Below are 13,343 nucleotides of genomic sequence, written 5' to 3' on the forward strand. Positions count from 1 at the left end.
AGCTCGAATAACTCAAGAGGAGGAGAGGGAGAAGAAATGTGTTACCTCAGCAGTTTCTAACAAACAATTCCATCATTTGGGACAAAAATACCCCACGATGCTGCCATGATAACGTGACTTATTTCGGATATATCCTGAACTTCTAATTCTGAAATTCACATTTGTAGTTCATACAAGTTCATGTAACGTTGTTTTCTTTTTATCCTGTTATTCTTTCCATTTCCCTCCTCTCTTTGGCCGTCACTTTCCAGAGCTGTACCTAGACCTGCTGTCTTCTCTGAGATCTGTTGTCCTAAAGGCTGCCTTTAAAGTTTGCTGACAGCAATGCAGATTCCAGCACGTCGCCTCTAACGTACCATCGGGCGTACGGAGCTCTGTTCTGGCAACCGTCGCTGCTGCTTACAGAGGAGCCGCCCGTTGCCAAACCTCCCAGGCTCTGTTTTTCGGGGGGGGTGCACGCATGTGTACGAGAAGCGGTTTTGTCTGGCAGCTGTACAAAGAGTTCCTCTTTCCTTATGAAAATTTACTTTTTTGTTTTAATCACCTCAAGTGGCAGCTTGGTGGTGGTAACTGAATTCATGAATCAAACTGGACTGAGTAACAGAACTGTGTCCTTGGTATTTGCAAATCAAGTTCAAGTTGAGAATTCATTGTTTTTCAAAAAGTTATACCCTCAAACTGGGATTTAATCTATAACTGGTTATCATCAGTTCAGTATTATAGCGGTGATTAGGGTTTTATTTTATGTACATTTATTTCAGTATGCATATAAGAGTTCTGTGTGAATTTATGCTATGAGGTATGGCATCAGATTAGATTTAGGGAAGCTGGAGTTCTTTTATCCGTACTAAAATGCAGTTTCAGTAAAGGAAGCTATATTTTCCTCCGGTCTACATTGCATTTTACTGAAGCAAAAAGTGTTAACGGGATGGTGTTTTTTATTTTTCTCCTATGTACAGAAATAATTCATCAGTTCATTTTGGAACAGCAGAAAGGAAACAGAGTGCCTCTCTGCATCAACCCTCAGTCTGCTGCTTTTAAGAGCTTTATTAGGTAACTGTATGTAATCACATCTGATATTAATTCACATTTATTAGTAGTACAGAATTCACACGTCCAAAATGTTTTATGTTTTAAGTCTCTGAGAGTAGGAAAGTCCCATAGATAACTTCTGCAAAAAAACCCTTGTATGGTTACATTTTAAAAATATCTTTATGAATAATTCTTTTAGAATTTAAGTAAAATGTGCAAAAGTTTCAAGAAATGTTTTTGCGTAAAAGTACAGAAGTCAGACTAAAAATTAGAATTGAAAGGTTGACAAGTTGAACTTTGCTTGTGGACTTGCACTGTAAAAACACTAAAAGGAGTGACTGAGAGATGAAAAATCGTGAAGAAAATAAGCAGATAAGGTACAGGGAAGTATTTGTTGTCAGCGTCGTTCACTGTTGGTCTTGGGGTGTCTTGGTTTGGCTTTGGTGGGGTGGGTTTGTTTTCCTCGAAATGTTTGCTTGCTGGTCGAGCGTAACTGTCTTGGCTATTAGCTCTTGCAAATGAACACTGATTTTCTGTATCACCTGCCTTCTAGTTCCACGGTTGCTCAGCCATCTGAGATGCCGCCATCTCCACTGGTTTGGGAATAAAGTGGAAGATAATATACTACTGAAGATGTAATGTAGCTTTCCACTGGAGTCTGGGATTTGCAATTCTGGAGGTTAATCATGCTTGTACTGTAATTTTACTAATGAAGTTTTAAATTAACAACCACTACTTGTACAATATGAATAATATTTAGAAATGTACTAGACTTTTAATCTTGTAAAGTGGTTGTGCTTTTAGAAGAAAATATTTTACCCAGAGTTGCACGTGTTTTATGAATTCTAGTGCAGCTGTGATGGCTCAGCTCAGAACAAACAGAATTGAACCAAATTTGGGGAGGTTTTTCCTTTTTCCTTTTTTCTTTTTTTTTTTTTATTGAAGTGAGATTGTACAAAAAGATAGACATACATTTTGATATTGAGCCATTCCTGAAGATTTTGGGTTTTCTAAAACTAAGGAATACAGAAAACTTGACTGCGACCAATCATGAAGTCACGTCAGGTGACAGTGGCCACAGTAAGTGGGCATGTCGCCTGATGAGCAAATCCTATAAATAGCTTCTCACTAGAGCTGTGATGGTGATGTGTGCTGTTCTAAAATCAAATGTTGTGAGTAGAGAGAATGAGTTTGTGACTAGGAGAGACTAAACTTCTGTTTCCTTACCCAGTATAAATATATATATATATTTAATCTATTTTTATTAGAAGTTTTTCTGCTCTTTCTTACATAAAACCCCCCAGCATGCATCTTCTATGTGTGTAAATAATTCCATTTATGGGCTAATTTCAGAGATCTCTGACATCATTGCTGTATAGAGAGAAACTAGCTTGCACATTTTAGGTCTGTGAAATTTTGTGAGAACTTTTTCCTGCACTGGACAGTTGAGAGAAAAAAAAAAAAAGAAAAGGAAAAAAAAAGCACATAGGGAATTATGTTAATTGTGTTCGTGTCCTTAGGCAAAGCTGTGGAAGTCTTGAAATGTCACAGTAGTAAATAACTTTTATTACTTTTTGGCTAATTCTTTTTCTGTTGGAACACTGAATTCTGTGCATATGTATATATGAACACAAATTGAAGGCCTCTACCTCCTGGAGTATACAACTTGGTTTGTTTACCTCCACATGATTTTTTTTTTTTTTTAAGTTCAGTGTGGAGACTTGAAACTTGAATGTCCCTTCCAACTTTTATATTTAAAACAAGACTAGAAAATTGAAGACTGTTTTTCACCTGTACAAAGAAATACTAAAGGGTGGTCTTAAAATTTGAGCATTGGTCTGGAGAAAAACCGTGGTGTTTGTTATGGACAATTAACTGTTAAAGTTATTGTAAGTTATCTGTATTTAGCAGAGTATTTTCAACAAGAGTGATCTGAGCTGAAATTGGAGACTATTAGTAAGTTATGTTTGGAAGTTTTAACTTCAATGAAGTAATTATTTGCTGTGAAAGAGACAAACATTGAATAACTGAACAAAGATGGTGCAATATCTTTGTTTTTTATGAGGCTCCTGAGAATAAAACCAACTGAAGCATTTCAATTCACTTGAATGAGAAACGTGTTTAATTAAAAGAGCCCAAGAAGACACTGGTATGAAAGGTAAAATCTCAGAGGTTGGTCAGTTAATGTGGCACACTTGCTGGTCACTTTGTAAAATGTAGATTTGAAGTACAGTGGTGAAAACATTAAATGTGACATTTGAAAAAGAAGCGGTGTTATCTTTATTTCCTGTCCGATCTCCCACCTTTATTTAAGAATAACTTGTTACACTCTTCATCAAGTACCGCCGAAAAGAATACAAGTAAAAAGACTTTGTAACGGCTTGTTTTGGGCACGGTTTTGATTTTTACACACACATGCATACACGCCCACATATATACATATACATATGCCTATACATGCACATACACATATGACTTCTTGAACAAAATATTCATTTACTCTTTCAGCTTGATCCTGGATAAAGGCAAAACTTGCTGATTGAATCAAAACAAGCGATTGACTTGCACTTTATTGGGAGGTGGAAAGACATCCAGTCAAGGATGGGTTTTACTTAATTGGCAAAGTTCACGTCATTTTTTCAGCACAAATGCTTTCATTGTTGTCTGTAGCCCTAACGCAAAGAATCCCACACGCAGCGGTGTTGCAGAACCCGGCTGAAATGGTTGGCGGTTTATGGGTATGACCTTTTTAGAGACGGAACAAATTGAACCATGTAGTTGAAGCCTCAGGACCTCACGAGAAATAAACTGATAAGCCTTCTTAGCATGTGCGCTCTTCCCAGGGCTGGCACAGATGATGCCTGTGACTCACGGACATGCCTCTCCTTCAAACCTCTTCTTAAAAGTCTCTGTACTATTACGAGCTAAATTTGAACATGTTTTCGAACTGGTGATGGTGTGTCATTATTGCGTCACGGCTGTCTGTTCCTGAACTCGCTGCCGTTAATTCACTGCCGTTGTTACTTCGTCTGCTCATTAGATTCTCCTTCAGCGTAAGACTGCGGTGCAGACGGGCAGTTTCCTTGCGGGGTCCTCTCATTTGGACACACAGTTTTGTCAGGGTGGGAGCACAGAACGACGCAGCTGGCAAGCACCGCTTTGTGCGTCGGCGTGTGTTTTGGAGCTGACTGCGGGAGGTCCCGGGGTTCTTCTCGTTCATAAACATAAAAAGAACGAAACGTCTTTTGGACATTTACCTTTCGGGGCATCTTCATGCGAACGCGGGCAAGGCACCGCGCAGACTGAGTAACTGAAATTGGCACAAACGTGTAACTAAAGCTCTGTGCGCACATATACATAAAGCCCAATTGTGGTCATGTTTTCTGTAGCCTCAGCTGCCTTTTATGTGTTTAATGTAAATCAATTACAATGGAAGTGAGACCTCTGAAGAGCTGTCTTTGGCAAAGATAGTTCCGTTTCGAAAGCGGACGCACTTGTGCGTGCGCTTCGAGTGATCTCAACGCGAGGTCAGCAAGCGAGCGGCTTGCTTTCCCAACGAGGTTAAAATCTGGCTTGCAGTTTTCAGAGTTGCATTTTAATCGCTTTGAAGCTTTGTTGATATCAATGTCAAATGAATTACAGACTGTAATCATAAGTTTTAAGCTCTCTAAATATAGCTTCTGCATCTCCTTTTATTAATTGTGCCTTGAGAAGAGTACAGAAGTGGTGAGTGCAAAGAATCACTCCAAAATTATTCACAAATTGTCAGAGGAACATCCCGATACCAGAAGGCCTGATCTCTGTGTGTGTACATCCTGGAGGTGACGCAAAGCAGCTAAACAAGGTCAGCTGTGGAAGCGTAAGTTGCAAAAATCCATTTCCTGACGTCTGGTGAAATACCATTGACTGATTCAAATCAATTAATTCATGAAGGTTACGAAGTGCTTTTCTCCTTCAGCCAATTTATTAGTGGCGTATTTGGGACTCTGCTGTTTGACCTGCTGGGAGCGTGGGAACGCTCACCAGACTGAACGGATGGCTTTAATATTGACTGGGCGGCAATTTTTCTAATCATCTTTTTTACCCTTCGTTTGTTTTAGTAACGGAGTATCGCGAGATCCTTGAACTGTTTGTTCTTTGTAACTTTTAAAAATTCTTCTGTCAAGTGTAACGTGATAGAAAATTCTGTTCGCTGTACTTCTGTAATCCTGCTCCGGTATGGTTACCTTAAAACTGTTTGTGACATTGATAAACGGGGGCAGCTGGAACCCAAGCAGATAATGGATCTGGGATCTGCGCGTACACCTGGGCCAGCTTCTGTGCTCAATAAAGGGTGGAATCGGACCCGCTGAATTACCTGATTATGCTGTAAGCTGCTGTGGGGGCTGTTTAAGCTCTGGAGGTCAAGATCGCCTCGTCCACGGGAAGCATGTTAGTACGCATCACAAAATTGGTTTTTCCCTGAAAACTAAAAGGAAAAGGCATTTTTAAGTCTCGTAGCTTTACAATTTGTAGAAGATAGTCCACTCTGTCAGAAATGGTTGTACAAGAGGAAGTTCCTTGTCGGCACGTCTTTTTTCCCTAGCTGCTGGACTTGGCCAAGACGTGGGCGAAATTAGTAAAAACTAGGGAAAAACACGGTAACGGCGTGGAGTACAGCCAGGGCTTCGGCTGCCGGGGGGCAGCGGGCACAGAACGCGCTTTTCGGTACCTCGGGCTGCCGTGGTTTAGGGAGGTGGCCCGGGGCTGCTTTGAACGGGGGACTCCGCGTCCCAACGCCATCCCTTCCTCCTCCTCCTCCTCCTCCTCCCTCCCTCTTCAATGGCTTTCGCGGCCGCCCTGCAGTGCCGGGGCGGGGCCCGGCGGCGGGCGGGGCGGGGCCCGGCGGGCGCGGTGCGCGGGGAGGGCGCGGCGATGGCGGCGGGTCCGCGATGGCGGGAGCGGCTGTTCGCCCTCTACTTCCTCTCACACATTCCCGTCACGCTGCTGATCGACCTGCAGGCGCTGCTGCCCGCCGGCCTCCACCCCCAGGCCGTGAGTAGGGGCCGGGGCCGGGGGCTGGGGGCCGGGCTGGGGCCGGGGCCGGGGCGGGGCCGGGGCCGGGGCCGGGGCCGGAGGCCGGGGGTCTTACCCCGCGCAAGGGTTACGAAGAGAAGTGAATTTACGCGGAGCCTTCCGCCTGATGGAATGGATCCTGTGGCATTGCTTACAAAATCCAGGATGCAGAGACATAAGGAGGGAAAAAAAAATGCAGTAAATTTCCTGAAATGAAGTAGCGTTTAAGAATAATTCAATACTTGCTATGTACAGGATGACTTCCATTTTTAGTCAAGTCATTCATTTGGGAAGGAGAATCAACGTGATTGCTTGTCAGCACCTTTAGCAGCCGCGACTGATTTTTTTTGTTTTAAATTTGTAACTCAGCTGTATGCGGGCCACTCCTTTCAGTTTCAGTGCCCACAGTCACGGGGGCATGCAAGAAAAGTCCCCGGTGAATGGATGGTGCGGATGATAAATTTCCCCCGTACACCACGTCGTGTATTTTGCAGGTAGAGGAAAGCAAACTGGCACAATAAAAATCGTTTCTGTAGGAACGTACCCGCTGCCCTGCCTGTCTCGTACTGCATTAACGCCGAGAGCTGCCGGCAGCGCGGCGCCCCGCCACGTGTCCCCTGGACCCGGCTGTCACTGCCTTCGTCACGCCCTGGTCCTGATTTTTGCTCGTACTCCTGCCAAAAACGTAAAAGGGAATTGTTACCGCTGTGGAAGCAGGCATACTAGCAACCAAATTTATTAGTCAAAATCTCTGGTTTGCTGGGTCTTGACTAAAATTATAGAAGACGACAAGCATAATAAAGTCCATGACAATAACAGTTGGATAGAGGATAATCAATTCAACTCTCATCATCAGGGTGAGATCGGCTATAACTTCCTATACGAGCTTTACAATGAGTGAATTTGATTTTTGCCATTAGAATTGCCTGTAGATTTACTCCGTTATAGAAACCATTTTTAATTAATAGTTAACTAGCAAATCTCAGTACGTATCCCTCCGTTCAAAGTCCAACTTAAAGCCACGCTGGAATTTACGTTTCTGTCACGGAAACTAATTGCAACTCGCTAAGCCAGAATTCTCGCACCGAGCTGCTCGAGCAGCGGCAGCCGGGTGACGGAACGCTGCGCTCCCCGACGGCCCCAGGCCCCAGCCTCCCCTTGGTGAGGAGGTCACCCCTCCGGCTGCCCGGCGGCAAGTGCCTGCAAGTGTTGGCGACAGCGAGCCCACCTCAGCTGGCGACAGGGGGGTCAGGAGGAGGAAAATAGTATCGACTAACGTCAAGGTGCAGATTTTTTGTGGTTTGGGTTTTTTCTGGTAGGAAATGACATTTCAGGAGTAGTTTTTTGTACTTAATTAGTACTTTTGGTACAGTACTTAATGCTGTAGCAATCCTAAAATTGCCTGTAGTGCAAATTTAATATATACTTCATGGAAAGAGTTCATCACTTTAAAGACTTCAGAAATGTAGTCCCTATTAAAACTGAATTGCAGTATGAAGCCTTGTGTACCAAGATGAGACCCCTTGATTTTCCCACTGCAGTGGTGGCTTCGTCTGACCGCCAGACGAGCGTCACAATTTCTGCCCTGCTGCAGTTGACGTTCAGAGCATTAATCTGTTGTTTTGTTCTTTTTTTTAAGCTGACAGAGTTGTTACAGTGGTATGCAGCCACCTTTCGAGACCCCATGATGCTCCAGCCCCCAGAGTGGTTTAAGGCGTTTATATATTGCGAAGCCTTCTTACAAATGCCTTTCTTCCCCATTGCAGCATACGCCTTCTTAAAAGGTCAGTATAAAACAAGTGTAAGAACGTGTCCTGCGCAGCATTCTGCGTAACGCTTGCTTTTTGTACAGCAGGGAAAGTTTATTTATCAGTCGAGCAACGATAGGGACGTACCATGTGGAGCGCTGTGCTATTTTCATGGCAAGTTTTATCCGAGAAAGCAGCATAGGATATGGCCCGTCAGGAACAAAACCCCTGACTATAGGCCCTTGTCAGCCGCAGCCGTCTAAACACAACCAGCGTCAACATTTGACATCTGGCACGTTTCCAAGGCAGATCAAATTCTGGGTCAAGCCTGCGTACTCATTTTGGTACTTTAAAACTTTCGCAATCACGCTATTGTTCTAAATTTCCAGAAAGGTAGATAATTTTCCTGACTTGCTACTAGTGCTTATGGTTTTTTCTACTACCTATTTAATACGTCTTACGGCTTATCCTGTCAGAGATATAGCGGTTAATGTTCTGTTAATTTAAAAGCCACAGAATTCCGCTTGTTTCAAAATACTTAAATATTGTTTCCTTTTTGCTTCTATACAGGTGGCTGCAAATGGATAAGGACTCCTGCAATTATCTACTCCACCCACGTAGCTACAACGTTGTTTGCGATCCTTGCGCATATCCTGTTCCATGATTTCTCGCAGTCTGAGCATTTGGGACCTCAGACACAACGTGAGCGCCTGATTCTGCTCTCTATATATGTGCCGTACTTGCTGATACCACTTCTGATTCTTTTTACCATGCTCTACAACCCCCACTATAACCACGTGGAGAAAAGGAAAAGGAAGTAGTCCACTCTAAAAGCTGTACGCACAACACTCATACTGGTTTTGGTTCAGACCCTGTGCTGACGTAGTCCTCTGGGACAAGCATCTGTCTCGTGTTGTTGGCCGCAACAGCTATTACCAGAGCGTCTGGCTCCTGCAAGAAAAATTTGAATTGGTTTGAGTTCACAGCTCTCCTTCAACCAGAAATAGCTTTGGCAGACGCCTGCGCTAGCAATTCCACCTGGTTTCTGGGCAGGCGCAGGTGAAGGGACCTCGCTCCTCTCCCGCTGTCAGTTTTGTGCGGTACATCTGTAATGGGAAAATGAACTTTTAACCATTTGATGTGTAACTGTGTGATGGGGGCGGAACTACAGCTGATACTTTTCTTTCCAGTTCCCTTTTTCCAAGATGACTGTTAGAAAACCACTCAAGTAAGAAATTTGTCTTCCAAGAGCATATTCCGCAAAATCCATAACTGATTATATACAGATTTGCAAAGTCATGCTTTCAAAGCATTTCAAATCATGTAATAATTCTTAACTTCCTCACCCCTTCCTTTAAAATTTCACCTTCCTTTGCTCTGCTTCAATTTTGATCAATTGTAAATGTCTGATCAGTGATAAATGTGCCAAAATCTGGGTTTATGAATGCTTCAAGTTAGCTTTGTTTGACAATGAGGCATACTTCCTAGAGGATTTTGAAGTACTTCAGGAATTGTAAACAAGGATTTGTAAACTTCTCTCTTCCATGAAATCACTTCTAGCATGGCAATAACTAACTAAACACATTAAACTGCATTTAATCTTCGTAAGGGAATGACTAAAAGGAACTTAAAATGACCATGAGATCGTAGATAGTTCACACAGTAAATACATGCACACGTTACAGTAAATAAAACCTACTACTGATAGAAATTCTGGGGTGGATGGTTTTTTGTTGTTTTTTTTTTAAGTTCTCAGTCTGATCTGCAAGAATCAAACCTGGAGACTTGTGTAAGAGTACAGGTCACCGCGAAGGCTTTTCAGTCACTGCCTGTGTATTTCAGGACTTCACTGGTATAAAATTTAAACCTTCCACAGGCTTTGAGAAAGCCAGCATTTCCATATTTGGTTGCCTAAAGGCAGACATAAAATGCATCTATTTGCACTTCAACATGAGGCTTGATTTTCGATCGGGGGCATTCAGTTTTTAAATGTCACATTCGCATTTATAGTTTATATATACTCCTGGTGTCACTGTACGCTTAGAATGGTTTGTCTCATCGGTTTGCAGTTCTATCACTAATAATGCCCACGAAAGAATTCAACTCTAATATTACTTACTACCTGTATGGACATACCTCAGGCATAGTTTAAAGTTAGTAATTCCGCTGTATTTTCTGCTGTTTTGTGTGTCTGTAATTGATCCGTTCTGTGAATCATAAATTTCTGGGGTTCTTTCCTAATTCTATAGAAAAAATAATCCGGTCAATATAGATAAAAGTTACTGCTGCTTGTGTGTTGCGTCTTTACAGACATGAAAAATACTACATATAGGAAAATCATTATGACTATCCAGGGAATTGTAAACTCTTAAGCTCAAAAGTAACATAGCAGAAGCAACTAGTTCTGGTATATCCAGAAAGTCTGATAACAATAATTTATTTCCTGATTTCTTTGAAAGAGCTGTACAATTCAAAAAGTGAGAGACATAACATAGCAACAGTAGTATTAATTCAACTATAATTTGAATTAGAACTACTGACTGTACAAAACTTTTATAAAATCAAAGGACAGAACAGTCTTTACATCTGTTAGAAAGCCCTCCTTATTGCCACTTTTAGTGTAATTCACACTGAATTAGAAGACACTTCCATTTGTACAAACCATCTCTTCATTCATACACAGTGAAAAATTGCATATTTTTGAAATTCTTAAGATTTTGGAATGGTCAAGTTTCCACGTTAGTTTGTTTTTATCTTAAAGTCCTCTATTTCTGAAAAATGAATTGGTCAATGAATTCGTTCTGGTCTGCTTCAATTTTACACAGAGTCTCGTACTCTATTCGGTACCTGAAAGAAAAAACAGATGGTTACCAGCTACCTCCAGCCCGTGCTAGCTGGATGGTTTGGCACAACGCTCACTGGTCTGTGGTGAGGGAAAGTGAGGCTACGCGCCTACGTCATCTGTACAGCAGTGGCTGCATGAGTTAGACTTTGCAGTTCTGAAGTGCCTTTACAAGTCAGACACGTGGCACGCTGTTGCAGTCCTACTGATTTCTTCAGCTGCCTGATCTCATGCCGCCGCTGTTCATTCAGCCACAAAGTTGTCAGAGATGAACCTTCTTTTGACGAGTGGCAGTCAGGGCCTTAAGTTAACTCTAGGCTTGCGGCTCCGCATCGTTCCACATGTGCTTTCTGCAGGAGGACACACCTTCGCTGCAGACGGACTGTGTGAACAAGCTTAGAGAGTGTCCTGCAGCCAAGCGCAGATGGAGAGATTGACTTTCCAGCCTACGTAACGCCCCAAAAGTGTTTAACAGAAAACGTACCTTTCCAACTGCATCTTTTTCTCAGCTATTAAAGCCTGAAGTTGCTGTTCCTGAGCTTCTCGTTGCTTTGCTATGGACTTCAGCAAATTTCGTGCACCGATGGCCTGTCAAAAGAGGACGCTCAGTGATGTAGTTGTATTGGGATTTTTTTCTTTTTTTTTAACCCCTTTCACTACTAGCAGCTTGATTTTGAAGTGTTTCAGCCATGCTAACAATAAAGGAGGGCGACACCTTCATACTGAATGGTTGGTGGAGCAGGCAAACAGTGCCTGTAGAGGCTGGGCAGATGAAGGCATCTGAGACTTCCTTCAAACTGAAGGAACACAAGTCACTGACTCCTCTGGAAATACAAACTGATCACTGGTGACGGGTCCTACACATAGACAAGCTCCGGTTATAATTTTTCTCCCCAGAACAAATAAGGAAAAAAGTAATTACCTACAATTGTGCTAAACATTAATTTCTATTTCCACAATAACACGGAAAAAAACCACACCAGTTGGTGACACACAGAAATACATAAGGAAACTTTCTAAGGTAGTTACAGAGCTATTCACTGATCTGGTCTGTAGAAAGCCCTCCTCCTCCTCCTCACACAGCCTCTCCTGCCTCTTGAGGACAAAGTTCTACTAGCAGAAGGAGTGATGAAAAAATACATGTTCTGTTTATGTGCAGATATACAGACAAGCAGGAACAGTAGGACTGTTCAATGCAGGAGTAATGTGACACTGTGAGTGTGCCTGTAAAAGTCTTCTAGATGTCAATACCAACTAAAAAGGCCCATGCTTTCATATTGCAGACAGGCAGATGTTAACCACCACGGAAATGCCTGTACGACAGTGACAGAAAAAGATTGCGTACGCCGTAAAAGGAGGAAGGGAGAGATCTGGTTTTTCATGCACAGTACAGAGCAGAGTACGTGACAAGCCAGTAATTAATTGCACAGTACCTTCATCTTCTCACTTTCTGCAGCTTTTGCCAGTTGATCAACAAGTTCAATTAAGCTACCCACTATTTTTTGAAATTCTACTATTTCTGCAAAGAAAAAAATGGTCAAGTAATATTCAAAACACCCCTAAAGAAGCTTAATGCTTCTACGACATGCTATAATTTTTAGATGCGGCTTTATTTTTCGAGTTTACTGTAAACAAGTACGTTTTAAGATTTTCCTTGCTATCGGACAGGCTATAACAAGGGGTAGGCAAAGAGAGGAGCCCGTGAGCGTGCGTGGGGTCAGCACAGCCCTTGTGCCCCAGCCTGCCTTCCGAACCCTCCTCCGAGCTGCCGAGGAGCGCTCAGCCAGGCTGAGCCAGGCTGCACCTCGTCAGAAAACGGTGTTTCCCGGGCAGGCACCGGGCCGGCCCGCGGTTTTGGGCGGGCGCGGGGAGCAGCCGGGCCCGGCGAGGCGCCGGAGGGCAGTGCCGCTCGCCCCGGCCGCCGCGGGACTTACTGTCCAGGAAGGCCCCGCACTCCTCGCGGAGCTGCGCCGTCTGCTGCGCCACCTCGGGGTCGAGGACCCGCAGCTTGTTCAGCTCGTCGAAGTGCAGGCCCGCCGCGCCCAGCGCCGCCTGCGCCATCTCCCGGGGCGCGCCCCGCAGCCCCGGCCGGGCACGGGGGGGACACAACGTTGGCGCTGACAGGAGCGGAACGCCTCTCCCCGCCGCGGGCACGGCCCTCCCGCCGCCGCCGCCGCCCCCCGGGGGCGCTCTAGGGGGGCCGCGGCCGACCCCGCCGGGACCCGCGGCCTCCGAGGACCCCGTCCCCTCACGGCACCCGGCCCGGCCCTCCGCCCCGCGCCCGCCGCTGCCACGGCGACAGGCCGCGCCTGCCGCGGGGCGCGCTGGGAGCTGTAGTCCCGGCGGCGCCGCGGGGCGCGCTGGGAGCTGCAGGCAGCGGCGGCGGCGGGAAGCGCTTCCGGGTTGCCGGTTCCCAGCGGGGCGCGGAGGAAATGAGCTCAGCCGGGGGCCGCGGCGGCGGGGCTGTGGGGCGGCCGCGGGCGGGTGAGCGCCGTGGGCCGCCGCTCCCGGGGCTGTGGGGCGGCCGCGGCTCTCCCGGGTCGCCTCTGCCGCGGCGGCGGCGGGGGGCGCGGGGCGGTGTGTGTGTATGTGTGTGCGCGCCTCGGCCGCGTCCCTGACGGCCGGCCGGGTAGCGGGCGGTGGCCGCGGGCGCGGCCGGGCCGGGC

The 13,343-nt window shown here is 45.1% G+C and overlaps 3 protein-coding genes across 5 annotated transcripts in view; 2 read left to right on the plus strand and 1 right to left on the minus strand.

The window, feature by feature from the left end:
• NLK (nemo like kinase) overlaps positions 1-3,281 on the plus strand; it is a 64,476-nt gene extending 61,195 nt beyond the window's left edge. Inside the window, exons 10-11 of the mRNA XM_050909227.1 lie at positions 960-1,053; positions 1,586-3,281. Of these exons, the coding sequence (XP_050765184.1) occupies positions 960-1,053; positions 1,586-1,640 (149 nt within the window). The 3' untranslated portion in view covers positions 1,641-3,281. The remainder of the gene's footprint in view (positions 1-959; positions 1,054-1,585) is intronic.
• Positions 3,282-5,921: 2,640 nt separating this feature from the next.
• On the plus strand, positions 5,922-8,656 carry TMEM97 (transmembrane protein 97). Its single transcript, XM_050909228.1, has 3 exons — positions 5,922-6,066; positions 7,727-7,871; positions 8,406-8,656. Exons 1-3 carry the CDS (start codon positions 5,947-5,949, stop codon positions 8,654-8,656), a joined length of 516 nt encoding a protein of 171 aa, XP_050765185.1. The 5' UTR covers positions 5,922-5,946.
• A 44-nt stretch (positions 8,657-8,700) lies between these two features.
• On the minus strand, positions 8,701-12,846 carry IFT20 (intraflagellar transport 20). Of its 3 annotated transcripts, XR_007767569.1 has the most exons (6): positions 12,612-12,846; positions 12,111-12,196; positions 11,162-11,265; positions 9,972-10,078; positions 8,874-8,941; positions 8,701-8,786 (listed from the first exon to the last, which is right to left on the minus strand). XR_007767569.1 is itself a non-coding variant. In XM_050909229.1 (5 exons), exons 1-4 carry the CDS (start codon positions 12,736-12,738, stop codon positions 9,973-9,975), a joined length of 423 nt encoding a protein of 140 aa, XP_050765186.1. In that variant the 5' UTR covers positions 12,739-12,846; the 3' UTR covers positions 8,702-8,941; position 9,972. The 3 variants fall into 3 exon arrangements, 2 of the variants coding, with proteins under 2 accessions (XP_050765186.1, XP_050765187.1); XM_050909229.1 differs by having other exon boundaries at positions 8,702-8,941; XM_050909230.1 differs by lacking the exons at positions 8,701-8,786; positions 8,874-8,941; positions 9,972-10,078 and adding an exon at positions 10,248-10,682.
• Positions 12,847-13,343: the final 497 nt, after the last annotated feature.

The sequence above is a fragment of the Gymnogyps californianus genome, chromosome 20, assembly GCF_018139145.2.
Source record: "Gymnogyps californianus isolate 813 chromosome 20, ASM1813914v2, whole genome shotgun sequence".
In the NCBI taxonomy this organism is placed as follows: domain Eukaryota; kingdom Metazoa; phylum Chordata; class Aves; order Accipitriformes; family Cathartidae; genus Gymnogyps; species Gymnogyps californianus.